The 23360-nt window shown below is 36.8% G+C and overlaps 1 protein-coding gene across 1 annotated transcript in view; it reads right to left on the bottom strand.

The window, feature by feature from the left end:
- Positions 1 to 23360, bottom strand: part of CPS1 (carbamoyl-phosphate synthase 1) — a 129260-nt gene that overhangs the window by 42673 nt on the left and 63227 nt on the right. Inside the window, exons 21-22 of the mRNA XM_043577723.1 lie at positions 21489 to 21607; positions 905 to 1046 (exon numbers count right to left, since the gene is read on the bottom strand). Of these exons, the coding sequence (XP_043433658.1) occupies positions 905 to 1046; positions 21489 to 21607 (261 nt within the window). The remainder of the gene's footprint in view (positions 1 to 904; positions 1047 to 21488; positions 21608 to 23360) is intronic.

Genomic DNA, 23360 nt, shown 5'->3' with positions numbered 1-23360 from the left:
CATAGAATTTAAGTTACCAATGGCACTGAGCAATGGAATGACATAAATACCATAAAGCATGGGGAAGAGGGGAAGGGGACAAGGTCTCATTGAACATATTTTGAAAAAGTAAATCAATTCAGTTCTCAAAGGCCAGGAGCTTAGCTTAGTGAGCAAGAATTCAGGGCCAACAGGGCAAGCTAGTGTAAGGCAGGTGAGAAGGAGGAAAGATAATTGCTGAATAGAAAATATTCTGCATCAAGCCTGAGACCAAAGGCATGTGCCCCTCCGCCCCCCGCCCCCGAGCACATGGAGAAAAGTCAATGATTTTAAAGGACAAAAACCAGCTGGTGGTACTTTAAGCCAAGGCATCCTTCTACTGTAGTCCAAAAAAAAAAAAAATCACAACGGTACACCTATGAAAGTTCTTGTATGATTGTCATGAATACTAGATGAGCTCATTATGCCCAACCCTATCACAATGAATACTAAATGAACCATAATGATGGGACACTTAAAATAAAGTATTACCCTGTAAAAAGTTAGTGCCAAAAGAGATAACTATTCTTTTCAAGAGGTCAGCCACCATGCTAGGGTATTTCAAGTCCTTCTATTACACTAAGGATTTATCTTATTGCAGATATATCTGCACAGAGGTCAAAAAGTAAAGGAGAGGTCACTTTGATTTTTTTTTTTCATTTAGGCAGAGAAAACCATGTACTCAGTCCTACCTTTGCGTCCCAGTGCCCCTTCAACCTTTCCCTTTTAAGCTTATATCAAACCTGTGCTGAATAAAACTGGTGGCATCATGGGCATTGACTGGACAAGTAGAATCACTTCTGAATCCCACCCCTCTTTATACCGGCAATGGCTCTATGAGCGGGTGCCTACATTTTACCCTGTGAGGAAAGGGAAATTCCTTTACCTGTTTAACCCAAGGGTGGATGTTTTTCTTTAGCCTCAGCTCCCTTGTCTGGGCCTCAGTCAGCCCGAGGCATTTTGAAATCTGCTTGTCTGAGAACCCAATCTCCTTTGCCTTTTTCAGGGTTTCTTCTGTAATGGACTCACTAGGAGTTAATGAAAAAGAGAGATTCAAGTTTAGAACAAACACAGTAAGGACTAGTGAACTGTTCAATTTCAAAAACACCAAAATCTCCTTATTTTCCATCTCCAAAGTGTTGAGATCTTTTAAACATACACAAATAAATAAGCCACTAAATCTTCCAGCCTCTATGAAATCTAGTATTTTCAATGATATTTTCACCTTTTCAGACATGTGGTTTCCTACTTTCACACCCATGCACCCTCTTCTCTTCTTACTTCCTGGAAATCGCTTCTGCATTTTCTGTCTTAATGACTTTCCTCTTTCAAAATAATCATGGACCTTCCCTCTTACTAAGTCCAAGAGGCTTTTCTCAAGTTTCATCTCCTTAACCTGTCAGCATATGACCTGCTTAATGTTCCATTCTTTAAAGATGTCTTCCTCTGGCTCGGGTAAGTTGCTTCTCACCCAACTTTATTACTCATATTACTCACAAAAATGACTTACTGTTTTTTTTGGTTTTTTGGTACCCCCCGCACAAGTTCCTATCTTTTGTTTCCTGATTTAAGACCAAAGACCTGGCTACCTTCTCTCTCCCTCTAAACTTAACCACTGCCACTGGCTCAGGCAACATAAGTAGTTAATAATTCCCAAATCTGTATCTCCTTCTCTAATGTCTGAATGATGCTCCAAGTCTCCATGTATAGGATCTTTGAGAACCCATGTATACCTGGGCATCCAACATTGCATCAGACTGGGTATCCTTTCCATAAACTGCCTCTCTTTACTAATATCATATATCTGTCTATGTTGACAAGATAGTTCTCTGGTTTTATGATTATTTCCCATTCAAGTTAGATATGTCTCCTCACTTTCCTGATGCTCATTTCCATAGTATAGACTGTATTTGTATTGTTTCTCTCACCTCGAATGCCTTTGACATTCCTTTTATGTACCCAACTGCTCTCCAACTCCCAGCCAGTCTTTTTTTTTATTTAAATTTTTTTTTCAACGTTTATTTATTTTTGGGACAGAGAGAGACAGAGCACGAACGGGGGAGGGGCAGAGAGAGAGGGAGACACAGAATCAGAAACAGGCTCCAGGCTCTGAGCCATCAGCCCAGAGCCTGACGCGGGGCTCGAACTCACGGACCGCGAGATCATGACCTGGCTGAAGTCGGACGCTTAACCGACTGCGCCACCCAGGCGCCCCTGGCCAGTCTTTATAGGTAAACTAAAGCCAAGTTTCATCCATGAAGACTTCTCAGTTTGCCCTCACCCACTGATCTTTCTGGACTCTTCACTGATTGATTTGCTTGGAGCCAGGAGCATAGTTGGAACCATACTGTTTAGCATATCAATGTCACCAATATTTTTTATGTTTGTTAGCTTTTATTCACCATCCAAATTTTTTTTTTATGCTAGATTCACATTCCACAATGACAAAGAATACGTTTGGCTCATTTACCAGATCATTCCCACTGATCTGTAGACTGGCCCCCAGACAGCATTCAACAAATATTTATTAAATGGAAAAGGGAAACTGGACTTCTATAGCTTTTATAGAAGAGACAGAGTTATTGAAATCACCTTATAACTATAATTCAAAGTGTACAAAAAAATAACTCGTAAAGAACCAAGGCACAGAAGAATAAAATAGTTCTATAAAAGTATAACTAAGTAGCTATGGACCAGCTATTTCAAGCAACAGTCAATACAATAAAATTCAATTATAACATTTTTATAGTCAATACAATGAAATTAAAATATAATGGTGTGTTCTCAGAAGATGTAATAATAAATAAAACATTTTCACTGAAATTCTGCTAATAGCATGCAGTTGAATTAAATCTACTGAATTTTGTTCATTCTATTCTTCAATCTTCTTTAATTAATTATATTCTGAGTTTAGATTAGAGAAGAGAGAATCAAGCTCATATATTTAATAGCTATTTCTCTGGCTGTTGGATATCAGTATTAGTTTGGATTTTTGCAGCTATGTTTCGTTCTACTCAATTTGCTTTTCCTTTGGCCCTTAAATTTCCTTCTGTATCTCAAGTTAATTAATTATTTCTCCCAATAAATTTAATGTCTCCTTTTTCTATTCTCATTTTGATTTTTTAATCTTCCCAAGTATTTGATAAACATTCTCCCAGAGCAACACATTTTCCTGTCAAATTCTTGATTATAATCTGATTATTAGCAGTCACTTGCTATGTGTGCCACGCATTGTGCTTCATGTTCTATAACTATGCTGTCCAATATGGTGGCAACTAGTCACATGTGAATGTTTAATTTCAATGTAATTAATTAAAAATTTTTTAAATTAACATTTAGATTCACAATTGCACTAGCCAAATTTCAAGTGTTCAATAGCTATACATGGCTAATGGTGACTGCATTGGATGGTGCAGATTACAGAATATTTCATCATCACAGAAATTTCTACTAGACAGTGCTGCTCATGAAGATACAAAACAATATTTGAGATAATGGAATGATAGAGAGTGATTTGAGACATTTTATGGAGAGATAAGCTATGTGGTGCAATGTGAGGTCAGAGAAAAGAGATAACAGTGTGAGCGAATGTGGTTGAGAAATACTACGGCAGTAGAGGGATGAGAACAGAGCCATAAAGAAAGTTCAGCTTCATATGGATGAAAGAGTTGACAGATGTACTATAGGCAAGGGCAACTGCATCTGCAATGATTTGAGACAGTGATCGGCATGGCAGGTATAGAAAACATATGGAGGATTTGTAGTTAGGAGGAAATCATGAATGGTGAAGGTAGGGCAATGTCATTCGTTGTCATCCTTACATGTGTGCTTTAACACTTAGTGAACATGTGCTGTGTCTAGGGCTCTGTGCTACCTACTTTAATGATGGAGTGATAAAGTATCGAATCTCTACATTCAGAGAGGTCAGAGTATATTAGAAGGCAAACAAATAGCCATAGATGTGTCTGCACGGTGAGAGGTGCCATCGAGGAATGTAGAGACGAGAAGGCTGTGGCTTGGGGGAAATGGTCCCACAGCACTGGAGAAGTCTGCAAAGTTAGTTAGTCTGCAAAGTCCCCAAGAGATGACTGCTGAGCTCCTAGGGCTTTTGAAAACACCCAACTTTCTGGTGTTTATCTTTAGTTATTGCAAAAAAGAAAACATTTTGAGACAAAAGCAAAGAATAATTTGTTTGTTGCTATTTGCTTTGGAAACAGATATTTTCACTTTTCTTGCCAAGATTATGTTCCTAAACCAATTGCTCATTTGTTTACGTGCAAGTGTGCATTCAGCCTCAAAGTGGAAGTGCTTGATAAATAAGCTACTTTCTAAGTTAGAACTATGCATGATGTTCTTTTGAAATAAATATATTTAATTGTGAGTTTTGCGAAAGATAAATCATATTAATGTTTACCTGCATGGTGAAAGGCTACCCATCTGCTCTGTGACCTGCAATTTTGCTTAAAATGTAAGTATGAAGCTTGAGTTACACGGAGAAATGCTGTACACATCACATTAAGCCAATTTTTACCATTAGATTTTTCTAGATACTTGCTAGGGCATTTTCCTATAATTGTGAGATAGCAGTAAAAGAAAAATTAAGAATAAACAGATCTCCAGTAAGACATTTCTTTATTATTGCAATAACTATTTGAAGCAAAACCCATATTATGGTACTACATCAACAACCACACTAACTTAAATGACTAAATCCTAACCCTGAATAGCAGCAGTCCAGACACACTTAAAGAAACATGCCTTAAAAGAGCCATCACACCTGTAATTATGACTATGGACTAGCAAAAATGCAAGTCCTCCAAGTCCAAAGATAACCAGAAGTAATATATTTGTCTTTAGCTCCTTTGGTCATGTTTTTCTATTTTTTTCCCTTGTCTTGAATGATTTATTTTTATTTCTTCTTATACAGAATATCAGTCAATTCTTCAAAGGTTGCTATATTGCTTCAAATGAAAACTATAAATAATGGTATTAAACAAACAAAAAAAGAAACCATTTAGATTCCTCACATTTCTATTAGGGATGAAATAAATTTGCATTTGTTTTGTCCACATTCAGCAATGCAGTCTTTTCTATTGCTGAAATATGCATAATTCCTCTTATTCTTTTCCAGGAAAAGAGTCCAAGAGAGCATATAAAGACATCTCCAGCAAACATGCAAAGTCTTCCTCCCCCACTCACCAAATAAAATTGGACTCTTACCAACAAGCAAATAAAAAGAAAGAAAAAAAGAAAAAAGGAAGACTGATTGATAGAATTGGTCTTGTGCATTTAAAAGGACAGTAAATTAATTCTGTGCTCAGTTCTGGTGGAAAAAAAAACAACAACAACAAAACAGCTATCTGTCACAAGACTAACTCAATCATTACTACTCGACATAGAATCCCCACCCGAGAGAGTTTTCATTATGTAAAGGGGACGCCCAAGAAGAGCAACGGCAACATGGAATAATGAATCACAAATGATAGAATTTTGGAATGGGGTTGAAAACTACCTCTCAATTCACCCGGTGAGATTTCCAAAACAGCTTTATCAAGCTAAATTTGCAGAGTGCATGTTTCAAGCTCACAAGCTGATTCGCAGAGTATTTTCTTGGTGAGCCCAAAACAGCTTTAACTTTTGCTCAATATTCAAACGGCTAGACCAATAGCATGCTATGACGTTTTTAAATGTCTTGAAAATTAGGGTGTATTGAATTGGAATAGTATATGAATATAATCATGTTCATCTATCTTCATTTGAATGCAAATATTGGGTAGGTATGTTCATATGAAATTCAAAGTGATGTATCTTCTATAGTATTTTATTTATAATCTCTCTGGTTATTAATTTCTGCTCTTCAGACATGTTCATAAAATAGTGCGAAACACTTGCCAATCCTCACTGAGAAAATACATGTTGATTCTGACCCACCATGGCAATCACAAAGACATGGATAACGTAGGTCCCTTCCCACATTCCGTGCTACCCTAATACTCCTGGATATGTAGAATACCAAGACAGGAAGTGGCTTGCCTCCCTCTCTACATTTCCCTCATTCACTTTCTCTGCTGCTTTTGCATAACACAAAGCTGGCTGGCATGTCATTACATACGGAAGAAAATTGACTTTATTCCCTACTTGTTCCGATACAAAATTTTATTTTGAGTCCCATTATAATAAAATAAAAGAAGAGACAGTTTGAAGACACGATTCATTAGCTTTGGGCCAGTGATTTAGATAAGGTTAAACCTCTTCAGAGTCAAATGCAAGATGAATAATCTTAAGTGAACATAAAGCTCATTTAACAATGTGGAGATTCAGACACATGTTCCTTGTCTTTATCTGCCCATATTGGGCTGTCTTCCATTTTGCCTGCTAAAAAGAACTTCCATCAGAGCGAGATTTTTTTGAAAAATCAAGTTAGATGAAAGCTTATTTTAGTGAGACAGGGCTATAATATTTCTATTTTTCAAAAGGAAAATAAAAACCTTAATTTGGAACAAACTCAAAATAGAATAATTACTAAAAGAAATATAAATGCTGAATTTGTAATTCAAGACTGCCTTTTGAAGCCTCAATAGGGAATGCTCCATTTATATTATATTGTAAATCAAGGGAGCATTATCCCAAGCAAGAAATGTGATCAGCTGAATGGAGCACATTGCACAAAAGCGCACATTTTTAAAATATGCGCAATAAATTATCCTATTATCAGGTACACATTTGTGTGTACTAGTATGTTTGTGTTTATCTTCACTGTGTCCTCTAAAGCTTGCTACAGATATAACTCGTCTTTCCCCTTCCAGCTTTCCTTGCCTTCAGCGTTCAAGGGCAAACTCTTCAAAAGTTACACTTTCATCATTGCATAATAGCATCTAAACAATAAAACAAAGAAACACCAAATAGCTGTGATGCTGGCCTTTTCAAAATCTCTAGTTCCTCTCCACTTAGCAGCACAAAATGACAGTTCTGAAATTTTGGAGGGGGAGGAACATCTTCAAAACAATCAGACTTTTACATTCCTTGCCATAATCTTTTAGTGGTGAGACAGCATGGCTCAGCCTCTACCGAGGCAAGTCTCTGTTGTGTTCTCTGGTTGTATAAACAATAGGAGCCTTTCTCCTCCTCCTCCTCCTCCCTCTCTCTCTCTCTCTCTCTCTCTCTCTCCGACTTCCAATGTAGATTTTGTTGTTGTTGTTGTTGTTTAAAATTCTACCCTGTCATCTCCGAAACTTCCTCCACTCACACTTAGTCTTCAATAATAAATGATAAAAGGAAATGGAATAAATTCCCCTTAATGAGGAAATTTTCACCTGGCATAAAGGAACTGGGGAAATCTATTAACTGACTGGTGAAACGCCTGCAGCATCGCAATTACCAGGGGACCCAGCACACTTCACACAGTCCTCTCTTCCACTTGACTGGCTTTTATCTGATCCACCAACTCACAAGTAATACTAAACAAATTTCCCTCCAGATTGCACAAGCTCTAATGTGAAAATGAGCACTCCACTTGGCCTACAATTATGGGATGGGCTTGAGATTTTATTATTATCTTCTTTTTAAAAATCCCCTAAAAGGCAGAAGCTGAGAGAAGCACTAGGGCCTGATGCTCTGTAACTACACCTGCTTTAAGGACAGAAAACTGAGTTAAGGCACATGTTCTCTACCCCAACACCCTCACGTCAGCCTCTCCCTCAGTTTTGCATGGCTTTGCAGATTATTTTTGGCACTTCACAGGTTTGAGACCATGCCACAATCACAATCATGCAATCGGGGGCGAAGTAATTTGTCTTCTCATCTTTTCTTTCAAAAAGACAGGCTGTTACCTCTTTCCTTAAGAGAAATGCAAAAGAGGAGCACCTGGGTGGCTCAGTTGGTTAAGCACCCGACTTCAGCTCAGGTCACGATCTCACAGTCTGTAAGTTCAGGCCCATATCAGGCTCTGTGCTGACAGCTCAGAGCCTGGAGACTCACTCGGATTCTGTCTCTCTCTCTCTCTCTCTCTCTCTCTCTCTCTGCCCCTCTCCCACTCGTGCTCTGTCTCAAAAATAAACAAACATTAAAAAAAAAGAGAGAAATGCAAAAGACATTTTTTTCAAAAGCAGCGGTAGTATTTAGAAAAGCAAAAGGATGAAACCTAGGCAATTGGGTGAATACTACAATTTTCTCCTAATTATTGAAAGCACTGTGTTTTGTTTCTGTATAGCAGTGAGGTATTTGGAGAAATTAAAGAAAACCTTGATCTTTACCTCTCATCTAAGGGACAAAAAATACCTGGGTCCAATGTTCATGTTGAAAGCATGCCATCAGGAAAACTATCTGTTAGGATCTGGGTCCACTTAGCACCACTGCAATAATGCTACACTATCCCAGGTGATCATTTTCAAGGGATGATACACTTAAAACTGCATTTCACCTTAAAGGGTACTAAAAACAACAGAATCCTCCAGAGGAAAAGCTTATAAAGCAAATGATACTGTAGATATTTTTAAGTAGGCACTTTTTAATTTATGAATCTTATGTTCATTTTTTTACTCATCCTTAGTGACCCCAATAATCCAGAAATATTGTGGTGTTACTTTCAATCTGGTAAGTACTTATATACTACTGACTATAATATCATGATTATTTTCTATGAATACCAAGTAATAATAATGGGGAAAATGACCTAATATAGGTTTCTTGTAATTTTTGAGCCGCAATAAATCACATTTTATATCTCATTGATTCCTAGTTGACAATGCTGTGACTCTTATTCTCTGCCATAGATTTGGTAATGATGAAAAATAGGTGGAAACCACCCTGTCACAGTAGTAAGTCACGCCTATTAGTGTAAAAGAAAGTGTTCTGGGGCACCTGGGTGGCTCAGTCAGTTAAACATCTGACTTCAGCTCAGCTCATGATCTCAGGGTTCATGAGTTCAAGTTCCACATCAGGCTCTGTGCTAACAGCTCAGAACCTAGAGCTTGCTTCAGATTCTGTGTCTCCCTCTCTCTCTGCCCCTCATTCACTCTACTCTCTGTCTCTCTCTCTTTCAAAAATAAACATTAAAAAAAAGTATTCTGGGGCACCTGGGTGGCTCAGTTAAGCTTCTGGCTTCAGCTCAGGTCATGATCTCAGCGTTCATGGAGTTGAGCCCTGTGTCGGGCTCTGTGCTGACAGCTCAGAGCCTGGAGCCTGCTTCCAATTCTGTGTCTTCCTATCTGCCCCTCCCTCACTTGTGCTCTGTCTCTCTATATCTTTCAAAAATAAATAAATGTTTAAAAAAAATTTTAAAAAGAGAGTGTTCTGTTATGTTCAAAACAGCATGCTTTTATTAATCAAACAGCCTTCACCTGATCAGACTGAACTAAAGGGAGAAGTGCATACTATGGAATATTGCTTCTGTTATTTCTGATTAATACATTTACTTGTAATTTGAAATCCATTCAATATACTCTTTCCCCCAAATTAAGATGTATACAGTAAGCAAAATCCTGGATTTTCCCATAAATATAGGTTTCTTATGGGTCCAGAATTTAAATCCAACAAACAAAAATAAATGCTGTACAAGGCCTCAGTAGAAAGCTGAGATTAAACAAGCATTCTTTGAGGTTTGAAAATCTGTTATTTCACAAATAAATTTATTTGAAAGCCCTATATTTTAAGACCTCTCAATTACCTTTGTTTAAAGCAAGTCATGTTTCCGTAGAATAGCTTTCCAACTATCATGTGTGTTGTTCCACACAACAAATGTACGACTTTCAATATATAACTTTCTTTGACTTCTAGAAACTATTACTTAGAATCTAATTAAAATAAATCACTTAACCGAAGCCTAGCTACCAATAAACACTGCATAGATTTTGTTTTCTTGCTAAACGTAACATACATAGAAATAATTTTTGATCAAATTTTTCTAGTTCTTAATGAGCAAAAAAGCCTTTTCTAGAAAGCCTTTTCCTAATGGAAAGTCATTTCTAGGAAGATGTGGAAAAATTCTAGAAGTAAATTCCTGATGACATGTCACATCAGATCTATGTTAATTTGAGGATCACTACCTACATGGAAATCAAAAATCTTTATCACCGAATGTTTTCCAGAAGAAGACATAAACATAATCATTACCACCCATGACAGCAAAAAGTCTCATTTAGTTCATGCTAATGAATATACTCAAGAGCAAATTGAGTTACTCTCCTTTCAAGATGCCTAGAGCAAAGATGGTCCATTAAGTGAGTCCAATAGCTAAAGAGCAGGTGTGGTAGGGTAGGGTTTGAGGTGGTATCTGTAATGTCACCATGGCCACACTAATACTGATGTGACTACATGACATGACATTACATGACATGATTACATTATTATCATTGTGTTGAACAGGGAAACTGCCTGTTTCAACCTTAGGTATGTATCACTGGCCAAATCTAGAGTCAGGCTCCAACTCTGCTGAGAAAAACAATCACATCAACCCGGATGAAATTATTAACACGTGAACTGCTAGCACCGGGCCAAGCAGGTAATAAGTGCTTCGTAAGTGCAAATGCCAGAGGATGAGGAAGAAGGGGAAGAGCTGGTCCAAGAGAGGAGAGAGAGGAAGAGAAGGAGGGAGAAAGCAGGAAGAGCAGTTAATCAGAACACAACCGCTGAGTCATCTACCTTAGGCCCCAGCACCTCAGCGTTTCACAGACTTTTCCCTCCTCTGCAACATTCTTATGTATCTATGCCTCAAGGCCATGAGGGCCACCACACTGTGTACTCCCTGCAAATAACAACTGATCTTCTGGAGAGCATGTGCACCCAAACATTTTCTACGCTGTTAGGAAGCACGGCCACCACCCTATGCTCCTCAGGCCAGAAATCATGTACTTCACCTTCAAGGGCTGCCTCAGAGGCTTGATGCCTCCATAAAGACATTTCAGGTATGAATAACAGATGAAAAATTTCGGGGGGGGTCGTTGAGTGATTGATTATCTAGCTTCTATAACTACAGCAGAGGTAGATTATTTTGTGTAAAGGTCATTTCCATTGTATACATCAGGAGCTTTTCACTGACCTGCGTTAACATGGAGGATGAGGTGTTTACATCTTATTTAAAGCAAAATTAAATGGATGTGTATGTGTGCATATGTATACAGTCTTTTATTTGAAATATGGCAAAATGTAAAAGGAAAACCCTTATCCCGGGTCTCCATATCCTTGAAAATTCTGCTTATATTTTTTTAAAGGTGACTCACCAGGGCTTTCTCCCTGCCAGGCCCCTGTGTTTTCCCCACAAGAGTTCTAGAGAAGGGCACATCTCTTACAAAGCTTCTGCTCTAAGTGAGGTCAAGGATTCAGAGAGGAAAACACACAGCTCACAAGTTGACAGCTAAGGAGGAACTGATCTCCAGCTGTCTGATTTAAAAGTCATATCTCTAAAAAGAAGCTTTTGAAAAGGGTTAGTGATTAGAACCGCAGGCAGAAGCCCTGGGCTAGATTCCTTGCTTTCCCCTGACTGGTGTGACATGTACTATGACACACGCCTCGATGTGACTCAGTTTCACCATCCACAAAAATAGAATAGTGGTATTTTCTACCTGTATTGTAACAGAAATGCATTTAAGGTCACCAGAGAAATACGGATCTCTGTATTATAAATATTGTTAGTCTGTATTTTTTGCCTTAACCTTCTTGCAGGTTAATTAAATTAGAAACTTCATTACCATTGTAAATACTTGTGAACATTTTTCACAAAAATTTTTAAAAACATCTGCAATATTGAAAACCTAGATACTTCTTTTTTTTAAATAAAAAATATAATTTTGGCCTATTCTCAAGGGACCATCGAGATTTTTTTTTTTCATGCCCAGACAGGAATTATAATGCTTCCAGTATATACAATCTCTATTTGATAATATAAAACAATTAGATAAACCCCCTGTTATTAGAAAACAGTTTATTCAAAGTATTCCTACCTAAACAGTAGATATACAGTCACTTAAAGAATGAAAGTGTAGAGATGCTGATTTACAATGTCTTCCAACACAGTGAGTGTATATCTTAGACTATATGTTTTTCAGGCCATCATTTTGTGAGTCTCTTGGAGCAACTAGGAACTATAAACATGTTTTCCTGTACTTCAACTTCCCTTCTTTGCCATGACTAAGAAATTATGATTTTCACTTTCTCCCAAGAATATTTATTCATTTATTTCATGGGCATCTTACACAAATATTTTTGTAATTTTTTTTTAATTTTTTTGTTTAATATTTATTTTTGAGAGAGAGACAGAGAGAGACAGAGCATGAGCGAGGGAGGGGCAGAGAGAGAGGGAGACACAGAATCTGAAGCAAGCTCCAGGCTCCGAGCTATCAGCACTGAGCCCCACGTGGTACTCGAACTCATGAACCCTGAGATCATGACCCGAGCCGAAGTTGGACACTTAACTGACAGAGCCACCCAGGTGCCCCAGTGCTTTTGAGTGTTTACTTGATGGAAGACATCATATGCCAATGCCAAAGAAAATATATGATCATAAAGAATTGGAAGCCATTCATATCTGTTTCAGAGCTGATGCTATACCTTAGCATAGTGAACTTTATTCTTTGTTTACACAAATCAACAAAGCCTTGTAAGAAAAATTTATAATAAAAGTCTACTAAGACCTTATGATATTTGGAATTTGCTGTGATGGAACTTACAGTTTAATTGGAGGATGTTACTAGCATGCATCAAATAATTACAAAACAATGAAATGAAACTGTGGTTCCAGCTGCTACTTATATTGAACCATAGCTGATAATATCCACTTTAATTTCTGTTCATAGAGTTGATTTATTTGTAGTAAGATTCTCATTTTTATGAAACATAACAGAAATATAACAATAGAAGAGCAAACACAATTTGTTACTTCCTAAGTAAAATTCATCCATTTTCCCGTCACCTCTTTCTTCTTGCATATTTGGTCCTTATAGACTAGTTCCTGTCCTTCCTCCGGATCATCAAATTTGGTAGACTTACTCGATTCTCTCCCTCTCTGCTCTCCCTAAACCCTGCAATATTGGTGAAAGTGTCTTCCTATTTTTATTTGTTTTGTGTTAAAACCTCTCTTTCCTTGGCTTCCATGGCACTGGAATATATTGAAGTATATATTTTGTGATATAGAGAAGGGATATATGTTGTCCTTGGATTCTGAAAGTCCTGAACTTAAATCCTGACTCCAACATGCACTACCTCTGAAATCTTGAAAATTTACTTAAACATCTGAGGCATTGTTTCATTTATAAAATATGAGGGAGGGATGCACACCTTCTAGGAAACCTTAAATTGATACTTACATGAGAAAACTTCTGCAAAGGTCTTAGAACTTTTATTTTAACCTCTACTTAACTTTTCCAGCTTTGTGTTCCTGACTCTAGTTGATCTGTTAAAAGTATCTGCCTTATGTATAACCATGTATATATATTTAATCTTTGAAAATAGATTACAAACCCATTGAAGGCAGGTTAATGACTAACAATTATCCATTGACAAATGTCACTGGGCCTAGTACCATGCCTTACATATAGCAGGTCCCCAATAAATATAATAACTGAGTAGCTGAACAAATACCATATGGTCCAATAAGAGCTCCTAATAAAGAGAACTGCCATCAAGAAAATATATAACTCGGGGCGCCTGGGTGGCGCAGTCGGTTAAGCGTCTGACTTCAGCCAGGTCACGATCTCGCGGTCTGTGAGTTCGAGCCCCGCGTCAGGCTCTGGGTTGATGGCTCAGAGCCTGGAGCCTGTTTCCGATTCTGTGTCTCCCTCTCTCTCTGCCCCTCCCCCGCTCATGCTCTGTCTCTCTCTGTCCCCAAAAAAATAAATAAACGTTGAAAAAAAAAATATTTTAAAAGAAAATATATAACTCATCATGCTGAAATCAGAAATATTGACATAGGGATATAATCTATTAATTCTTGACTATTAAGAGGCACATACATGCTAATTATGACTATATGTTATTTTAAGTCAACTTAAGATTTTTGAACTATCAAACATTTAAGAATCAATACACACAAAATATATAATATTCATCTTGTGAATTATCTAAATATCACTCTGAAACAGTTTGGGTAAAACATTTATCTTGCCCGTGATAGAATCAAGTTCTCTCTCCCACTTTCAAAATACACATATGTAAACACTATTTAAATAGTGAATTCAATTAAGATTCTCAGAACATTAGATATTTGATGTAAGCTTTTACTTTATATCTGATTCAATAAATGATTAGTTAAAAAATTAGTGAAGGCCTATGAAATCTATGACATCACCTAAAATATCACATGGAACATAAAAATGAATTAAAAATAAAATGTATTCTTGGCATTAGTTCACAGAGGCATGGAAATTCCCACAGTAATACTCCTCTTTTACATAGAAAAAAAAAACTCTTTTATGTAAGAGTTTTTAGTATTCTTGAATAAGTTTATTAGATAAGTTGTTTAGGGTATGATGACTAAAACTGTAGAATGGTAATATGTAGTAAATGATAAAGTTGTTTTCCTTTAGAGTTAATCACTTCATACATAATATATCATATATTCATCTTAGTTGCACAGCCTTCCAGTAAATTAAGAGGGGAGTATTTTTTTTTTTACTACAGTGAAACTGAGACTCAGAAAGATAGTGTGAGTTGGCAGTGAGGTCACAGGACATACCCATTGATTGCAGATCAAATCAACGGTTTCCACTAAAGTGTCCAACCATCACCATCTCATTATACATTAAAAATATTAAATACCCACATACTTAATATATATATATATACATATATATATATATATACATATATATATATATATATATATATATATATATGGATGTCCACAGACTGGAGTAGGGAAAATGGTCATTGGTATCACAAGCATATGTCATAGTGAAGTATCATCAAAATTATAACATGCAATTAATTATATGTCATATGTAAGGAAATATATATATTTCTTTCCCTAAGTTATTTCTGTATCTAGTATCCTTTAAGATGAAAGTTGTTCATTATTCATTTTTTTCTATCAGAAAATGTAAATTACCTTTAGAGAGTGAAGTACTGACATTTCTCTGTCTTACATATAAGTTTTAACAACTTTTTGGTGGCACTTTCCCCCCCGAAAAACTTTAATCAAATATAAGCACAAAATGTTCCTGTCTGGTTTTGCCATGCCTCATGAGCAAGTTAAATAAAAAGTCAATAGAAACTAACATGTGTAGGAGAGGACATTCAAAGGGAGTGTTCCAGCTAAGGTGACACCTGCATTATTACATCTGCCAGAAGTTTGTGGCTGCAGGGAAATGGCCAACTTTACTGAGCTCAATTTAGCACTTGAATGCCCAAGTGGAACTCACCAGGTTTGCCCTAGATTGTTTTCCTAAGCAATAGGCACACCTATGATTTTTCAGCACTCGCCAATGGACACAGTTTATCACACTGAACACAGTGATGTTCAGATGAAAATTGGACCCTTCAAAAGCACACTTTACTCTTTTTTCCTACATTGAATGTAGCAGTAAGTGGCAGTGAAGGGGGAAGAGAATATTAATGTTATCAGAATTAAAACATTAAAAAAAGAAGCCTATAGGATATTAGACAAAAGCAATTTCTGAACAATTCATACTTTAATCCATAGTAAATTAAATTTGTGTCGACAATTAATGGAGAAATAGATCCAAATCTTAGCTTCCTATATTTACATGATATAAACTGTATGTCAATGGTCATAGACCCTATTTTTAAACATCTAAATTGGACGAAAACAGTTTCCTTTTGATAGGTCAATCAGAAATAGTTAAAGCACCCAAAAATCAAAATAAGAAAATAAAGAAATTAAAAATAGTTACAGGCAGAAGACAAGCAGTTGCTCGAAGCTGGTAATCAGCACCCTCACATTTTTTTTCTTGCCTGTTCATGTTGCTGTTTTTTAGGCATCATTACTGTCTTTCAATCTAAAATTGCTAATCCAATGTGATATTATAAATAAAAATGTTTGGAGTATTGTATCCTGAAATAGTCCCTGCTTACAAAAAAAGCTTTCTTATAGTTGACTTCCTTCCTTCCTTACAGCAAAAGGGGTTCAACTGAGAGATCTGTGTACCTGTGCTTGTCTATTACTTCCTAACATAGGGGAAACTTATCATATGTGCTAGTTCTACAGTGATGGGACAACTATCCCTTTATGGACTACTGTTACTACATTGAAAGTGTAGGGGCACCCAGGTGGCTCGGTTGGTTAAACGTCTGACTCTTGATTTAGGTTCAGGTCATGACCTCACAGTTCTTGGGATTGAGCCCCACAGTGAGCTCTGCGCTGACAACCCAGAGCCTGCTCGGGATTCTCCCTCTCTCCAGCTCTCTGCCCCTTCCCTGCTCAAGCTCTCTCTCTTGAAATAAAATAAATAAACCTTTTTTTAAACTGTCTATGACATGTAACCTTATTTCCCCCAGATGTATATATAATGTATATAATTCACCTTTCCACACCTCTAACCATAATATATACAATTATATGTGTGAGTGCACACATACATATATATGTGTGTATATACATATACACACACTTACATATAGCACAGGGGTGAAATATCAAACATCCTAGGCCCTGGAGTCCTGCTCAGGTTTGATCTCGAATTTGTCATTTATTAGCATGTGATCGCAAGGAAATAGCTAAATATCTCTGTACCTCAGCTTGCTATCTATAAAATCAGGATAACTACTGACTTCCTTAGGTCGTGGTAAAAATTAAATGAAATAATGTAGCTAGAGTAGCGACTGATACGTAGTCTACAAATTTTGCGATTATTATCTTATACTTGGAAGGCATTCAGAATTGCTTGACTGAATCAAAGCTCAAGTTTCTGTACTAAAAGATATAATTCTAAATCCATTCTTTTATTACCTAAGGGAATCAGCTATATCAGGAGAACCTAGCTGATGAAGACATTTGACATTTGATTTATGGTACTTGTACTTCTGCCCTCCAGGTCAGATTTATTTGCATGACCAAAATTGAATCTATCTATATGCTAATGGAGGAAAGGATTACAGGTGAGATTTTTCTAATTTTTAATAGATCAAAATAAGTATATTTTTTCTTGTCATGAGCATTTATGAAAATGCTATAGGGGAGGAGCATTAGGTGTGAAAGAGTCGGTGTTGGTAAGATGAGCGAGTGTGGGGAAAATAGCCATATTAAAATGTGAATAGTTCAGTTGTGAAGGCCAGCGGATAGAGTCTATGTAAATGTTGCTGTTCCACTAAAAATTCGACAGACTTAAGTTTTCTTAAACTTCTTGGAAAGTGATCCACTAATGGGAAGTTAATAGATTAAACATCTAAATCCCAATGGATATGAATAACAGGCATTGGAATCCTATATGATACAACTCATATCACTTTGAATAAAGAGAAACTTTTGAAAACCTAAAGGAATTCACTGTAAAATATGTTATCACTCTAGGTCGATTAATGCCACTACACCAGCTTATAAATTTGGGGAACTGCCTAGAACAGTCAACTTTCCTAGCATGCCCTTGGGCAGCAATAAACAATTTAAGAGGAAAAGGAGAAAGTCAGTGAACTCGAGTGGGGAAGAGAAATTTTTTGCTGAAGCTGTCTGAATAATGGTTATCACCTAAATTGGTAAGAATGGCTATTGCTCTGGAAGTCCTCTGAGGGCTCCCATTGCTATACTCATGTATTGGAGATGGCAAACTGAGTTCTGATGGGAGCAGGCATTTGCAGCAGGGACGCCAGGTCGATTATTCTAAGAGTGGTCCAACATCTCAGCCCTAAAAAAAGGCTGGGGTTTCATACATCATCCTCAGCACGATACATGCTCATCTCCACCCTTCAAGGAAAGGAACTTATATAATTTCCACTTTCTCACAGACATGGAAAACTCGTCAGTTATTTCCATTAATGCCAACGTCGTTACAATCATTGTTTTCCCCACTCCAGTCTGTGGGCATTCACATATATACCAAATATGTGGGTATATTCCATTTAGGATTCAAATTCTGAACTTCATTTCAGATGACCATATGTAAATACAAGTCATAGATTGGCCATCAATTCGAATGATATTCTCATCCTCTGCTAGTAAACGTGTTTATTGGATTTTAGAAGAATCTTAGCATGATTAACAACGGTAGAGTGGGAATTTTTGTTCATTAGCATAATGGAGTGTTATTGATCTTGTGATAAGAATAGCATCTGTATGACTCGCTATCATTGCTTCTTTTTTTAAAAAGATCTGGTTTTAAAATAAGGTGACAATGCATCATAAAGAAAATTAAGAAATGATACACTGTAAAATATGTAAGCAAATGTAAATTGTGACTCTAAAAATTGTCTTTAAATGCATATATCTAAAATCGCAAAATACCCTTCATCATCATAAGTAGCATTTTCATTTTCAGAGGGAAAACCTTGTTGAGCACTCATCATGTTCCAGGTGTCCTTTATATTTATATTTGTTTAAGCCTCACAACAAAAGTATAAGGCAGACATTAGCAGAAAGAATGTGAGGCCAGAGAAGTGAGGGAGGTGACATGCCCATGAGTCCACAGCGGTGAAGACTTCACACCTATTATCTGACTAGCTCCTTAGCCTATACTTTTCCAACACACGAGAAAGGAACTGAGTGAAACCTAACCCACATGTATCATTCTATACTTTGTCCTATGTTTAAGCTTCTGCTCTTCTCCCAGCTGAGATCCCCACTGCCTATTTCCCCAGGTACCTAAAAAGAATGCAAAGGGATCTGGGCACATTGGCACCAGAGATATATTGAGGTAAGATAATTTAGGGGCCATCTCAAATCACCCCAAATAAATAGCTACCTCCTGGGCCCACATCTAAAGTGAGCCTTTCCAGTGCTGGAACAGTTGAGATTTTGAAACGAAGTGAACCACAGATGAATGCAAAGGGAAAAGAACTAATCTTTGTAAACTTTCTGCGAATAGGTAAGAAACAATTCAGCTACATAATGCCAACTGATAATAGTTATTATTACTGTTGGAGCAGAATCTGCCTTGATGACTAAGCCTGTTTGGATATTTAGAGGTCTGCAAAAAAGCAGGAGATATCATAATCCAGGGTAACGGTGAAGATAACCAAAATAGGACAATAAAACTCAAGCCCTACATACTTATACTCCATCAGCCGTGACATCTATCCAACTTTAGACCTCTATTTAGACTTCTATGTACCACAGAATGACAGAGACAGGTAGCTTCAGGGCCCATCTAGTCTTTTTTTAATCTATCTAGCACCTCTTTCCTTTTTTTTCTAAATATTTATGTGTTTTTTAGAGAGACAGACAGACAGGCAGACAGACAGAGTGTGAGCAGGAGAGGGGCAGAGAGAGACGGAGACACAGAATCTGAAGCAGGCTCCAGGCTCCAAGTTGTCAGCACAGAGCCTGATGTGGGGCTCAAACCCACGCACTGCAAGACCATGACCTGAGCCAAAGTCAGAAGCCCAACAGACTGAGCTAACCAGACGCCCCTCTATCTAACACTTCTAAATAATAATCATTATCAAATTGCTGTGTGTGCATCTATACCACTTCAAAAAAATAATAATAATAAACAGTAAAGTATCATTCAGAAAATAATGAATTCAGGATTTAGGTTTATTAATACCTGTTGAATTCTTGAGACAAAAGATAATTTTACGTATCATTTTTTTGGAATCTTTTGAATTATTGAAAGATTTATATAAAAAATTTTAATGTTGATCATTGTGAACAAGAATGGAAACAGAAACTAAAAATGTTAAATTATTAGCAAATAAATGCAACAGAATGTGGAAGTCAAAAGATATTATAAGTGATCTCTAACAGTGTGGGTCTAATCCTCCGAGGACTTTTTCACTATCACCCATCCACTTATTTCTGCTTAGTTAGAATTTCAACCTGCTTTCTGGTTGCAACAAAAACTATTCAATTGAAACATAGAATTTGTCCCCAAATCAGAATGTATATGAAGTGAAAATTTAAATCACAATAACATCTGCTATTTTTCACCCCAGGTCTCCTCCCTGCTGTGATTGGCATACTCTAAGTTTCTAGCACCCTCATGTGGTTTTAATTGGAGTGGTTTCACAGGCATTTGCAATCAGTTGTCTGAAACTGAAAACAGTGAAACAGACTATATAATTCAACATGGAAGTTCTGCTGGCCTCACAAACCAAGAAAAGAAACCTCAAGTCAGCAAAATTCTAAGATGAATGTATGGGCTCAATTCTTAACGTATTTGCTATCTACTGTTCATTTTATGTGACCACTAGAAAGGATGACTTATAGGCAACCACAGCTAGTTTCATTTTTGGCAGATTGGAATCCCCAATTTTCAAAACCAAGCATTTGTTGTGGGCAACTGTTCAATAGATGAAAAAGTACCTCATATTGCTCCTAAAGAAAAGCAAGAGGTATTATTGCCTTGTTTGTGTGCATCTTGATTAGGTAAACACGGTAACAGAGGTAACAGAGGTCTACAGAGGTAGATTTTGAGAACCTCCACTGTCTTCAACGAAATTTGAAATGATTAATATTTTTACATTTTCTCAAATCATTTGGGAATCATTTATGCAAACAAAACGTTTCCCTCTCTCTAAACGTATACCTAGGCTTGTAGGTGAGACTTCTTTCTAATAACAGTATATTCCAGAACCCTCTTAAAGGGAGAAGCTAAAGAAGATTATACTGTCTTCCTTAGATTCGTAATAAATGTTCCTCTTATCAAAGATCCATGTTTAAAACCTATCTGTGATTTCATAAGCCTGAGGTGCCCCAACAAACGGTCTTCTCATGAAAATAAAAAAGTAGATTTTAAAGCACTGACATTATCAGAATATTCTGAACATGAAATGAAATTTTAAAAATAATTGGCCATGAAGGAGATAAAAATGTAAATTAGTGAGAGGTAAAGAATCTATTAACAGAAACTTGAATGTGGCTTATTTGTATGCTGAACTGGAAGTCCTGATGTTAAAAAATATCAGTAAAATGCAAAAGGAATACATTTGCCCATCAATATATAGCAATATGTAGATTGATATTAAAAAAGAAAAATAGAACTCAGAACTTAGAAATGTTATTGAAGATAGGAATATTATTCATTTAATTATTGACTGATAAAATTTTAATCTAGGTAATTTTTGGAAAGTCAAATAGCACATGAGTTCATAAATGTATCCCAATTTTTATAACTTCAAAATACTTAATAAAATATCACTATGTTTGATGGCAGTGGTAGGGGTTCAAGGTAGCTAAGAATATTAGAAGATACCTTTCAAAAGGTAAATTAAACATCTAAAACTGCCATTTCTTGTGGCTGTGGCTCCTGCTTTCCAATCTTGGCACTATTTACTCCATTGAAGCAGAATTTTGGCCAAATGCTTGAGGGTAAGAGAGGACGAAAGTTACACAGAAAGTATCTGGAGCAAATCAGAGGACACTGCCTTACCTGTTGAGCCCTTTCAGTGTCTTTTCCATGTTTAAAATGTCACGCATCTTATACAAAAACCACTTGTCAATGGATGTGAGCTTCATGATCTCATCAAGGGACATGTTGTCTTCCAAGGCCTGCCAAAAGAAGACACACTTTCTTTGGCACCCATTTTATAAGTGTCTTATTTGGTTGAAAACCTATAGCAGCCACTCCTCCCCCTCACTCAGAGAGCCCAAGGCTATAGACTGAGAACGGAACCAATAGCCTATCATTGATGTTCCTCCCAAGAAACCTACTGACGCTACCAACTGTATCCCAAATGGCATACCAAGGAGACGCCTTGAGTTAATCAGAGCTGTGTGTGCTTAGAAAGATCTCCTGCTTTTTATATAACCATGTTTATATAACTGCTTTTTATATAACCATGTTAACAATTATATCCTAAATTTGATACATCTCTTTGGAATTAAAGAGAATCTCTCGAAACTACAGTTAAGACACATTGGTAGGAAAATCTAGAATCAATACAACGATCATTTAACTTGTATTTTTGGATAATTACCCTTTGGCAAATACCATATTGTTATCACCTCATTCCACATTCACACAAACCAGTCAGTGAGAATTTATGGCTCAAATCTGACTTAGTGCTATTTCTTTAGAACATTTCCTCAGAGAGGACTTCAAACAAAAAAATTATTTTGAATCAGTTACTATGACTTTTGTGCTAAGACAGGCATTTTACAGAATCCTAATATATTCCAAAACAATGTAGTAATAACTTCTGTTCTGATAGGAAGCTCAGCTTTTTCCTCAAGCTTACTTTAGCAATTTCTCAGAAGTAAAATTACAACTATGGGTCATTAAGCTGAGTAGAAAAGACAACTGAGAGAAGAAATAAACTCTCAAAACCCAAACCTTGATATTCAAAAGATATCCACTCTTATTCTTTGCTATTTTTAGATATATATTTATACTCTATGAAAAATAATAATCAGATAATGCTCCAAAATAACACGTTCTAGAAATGACACACCATATTTTTAAATCCCATTAAGAAATATATGTAACTAGTAATTCTACCCTTCTATTTCAACTTCAGGAGCTTAATTTTCTCTAAACGTTCACTTCTGTCTAGCATCAGAGAGATAATGATAATAAGTATTGAGAGACAGCACAGTTCATAATTCTGTTGACTAGCATAACATGATATTTATTGGGAATACTCAAAGGCAAGATCATTTTACTATAAGTCTGTGGTGGTTTTTTTTTCTTTGTTTTATTCTCCCTCTATATAGCCATGTTCCCAAGGACTTAATATTCTGTCTCATTTTTCCAAGTGATTTAAAGACACAATTAGCTGTTGGCCATCAACACCGAGAGGGGGATAGAATCTGAAGTTAGCGACACTTTTGACAGACCAGAGGAAGTTTTCACACAATCACACACAGTAATCACCCTGCAATTGGCAGAGGACCTAGAATCCTGGAGTCATCTCCCAGTGAGGAAGGACAACTACAGTCACATCCACAGTTTCTGACAGAAAGCCAGATCCTGCCGTCTTAGGACTTCATCTTCAAGCACTACAGCACTGCCATGTCACACGGCTATAATAAAGTTCATAATGACCCCAAACAAGTTTGAGGTTACTCTAATGTTTCCCAAATCAAAAATAATGCCCTGTATTCTCCCCAAATCAAAAGAGGTGATGATCCAGTCATCCTGAAATAAGACTGCAGCAAAAATCAGGCCTCCGAGCAACTTGCCCTTTTCTAAGAATCATGAAAGCGAGCGAAGATTTACTCACTCCCTTCATTCTTTTTCCCCTTCAGCCCTCCACAGTCCTTACTCTCTTTGTCAAAACCACCAAGTTCCCGGTTGCTGTGG

This window comes from Prionailurus bengalensis, chromosome C1 (genome assembly GCF_016509475.1).
Source record: "Prionailurus bengalensis isolate Pbe53 chromosome C1, Fcat_Pben_1.1_paternal_pri, whole genome shotgun sequence".
Lineage (NCBI taxonomy): Eukaryota > Metazoa > Chordata > Mammalia > Carnivora > Felidae > Prionailurus > Prionailurus bengalensis.
Note: the sequence above shows the minus strand (reverse complement) of the source record. Positions and strands in the feature narration are given on the sequence as shown.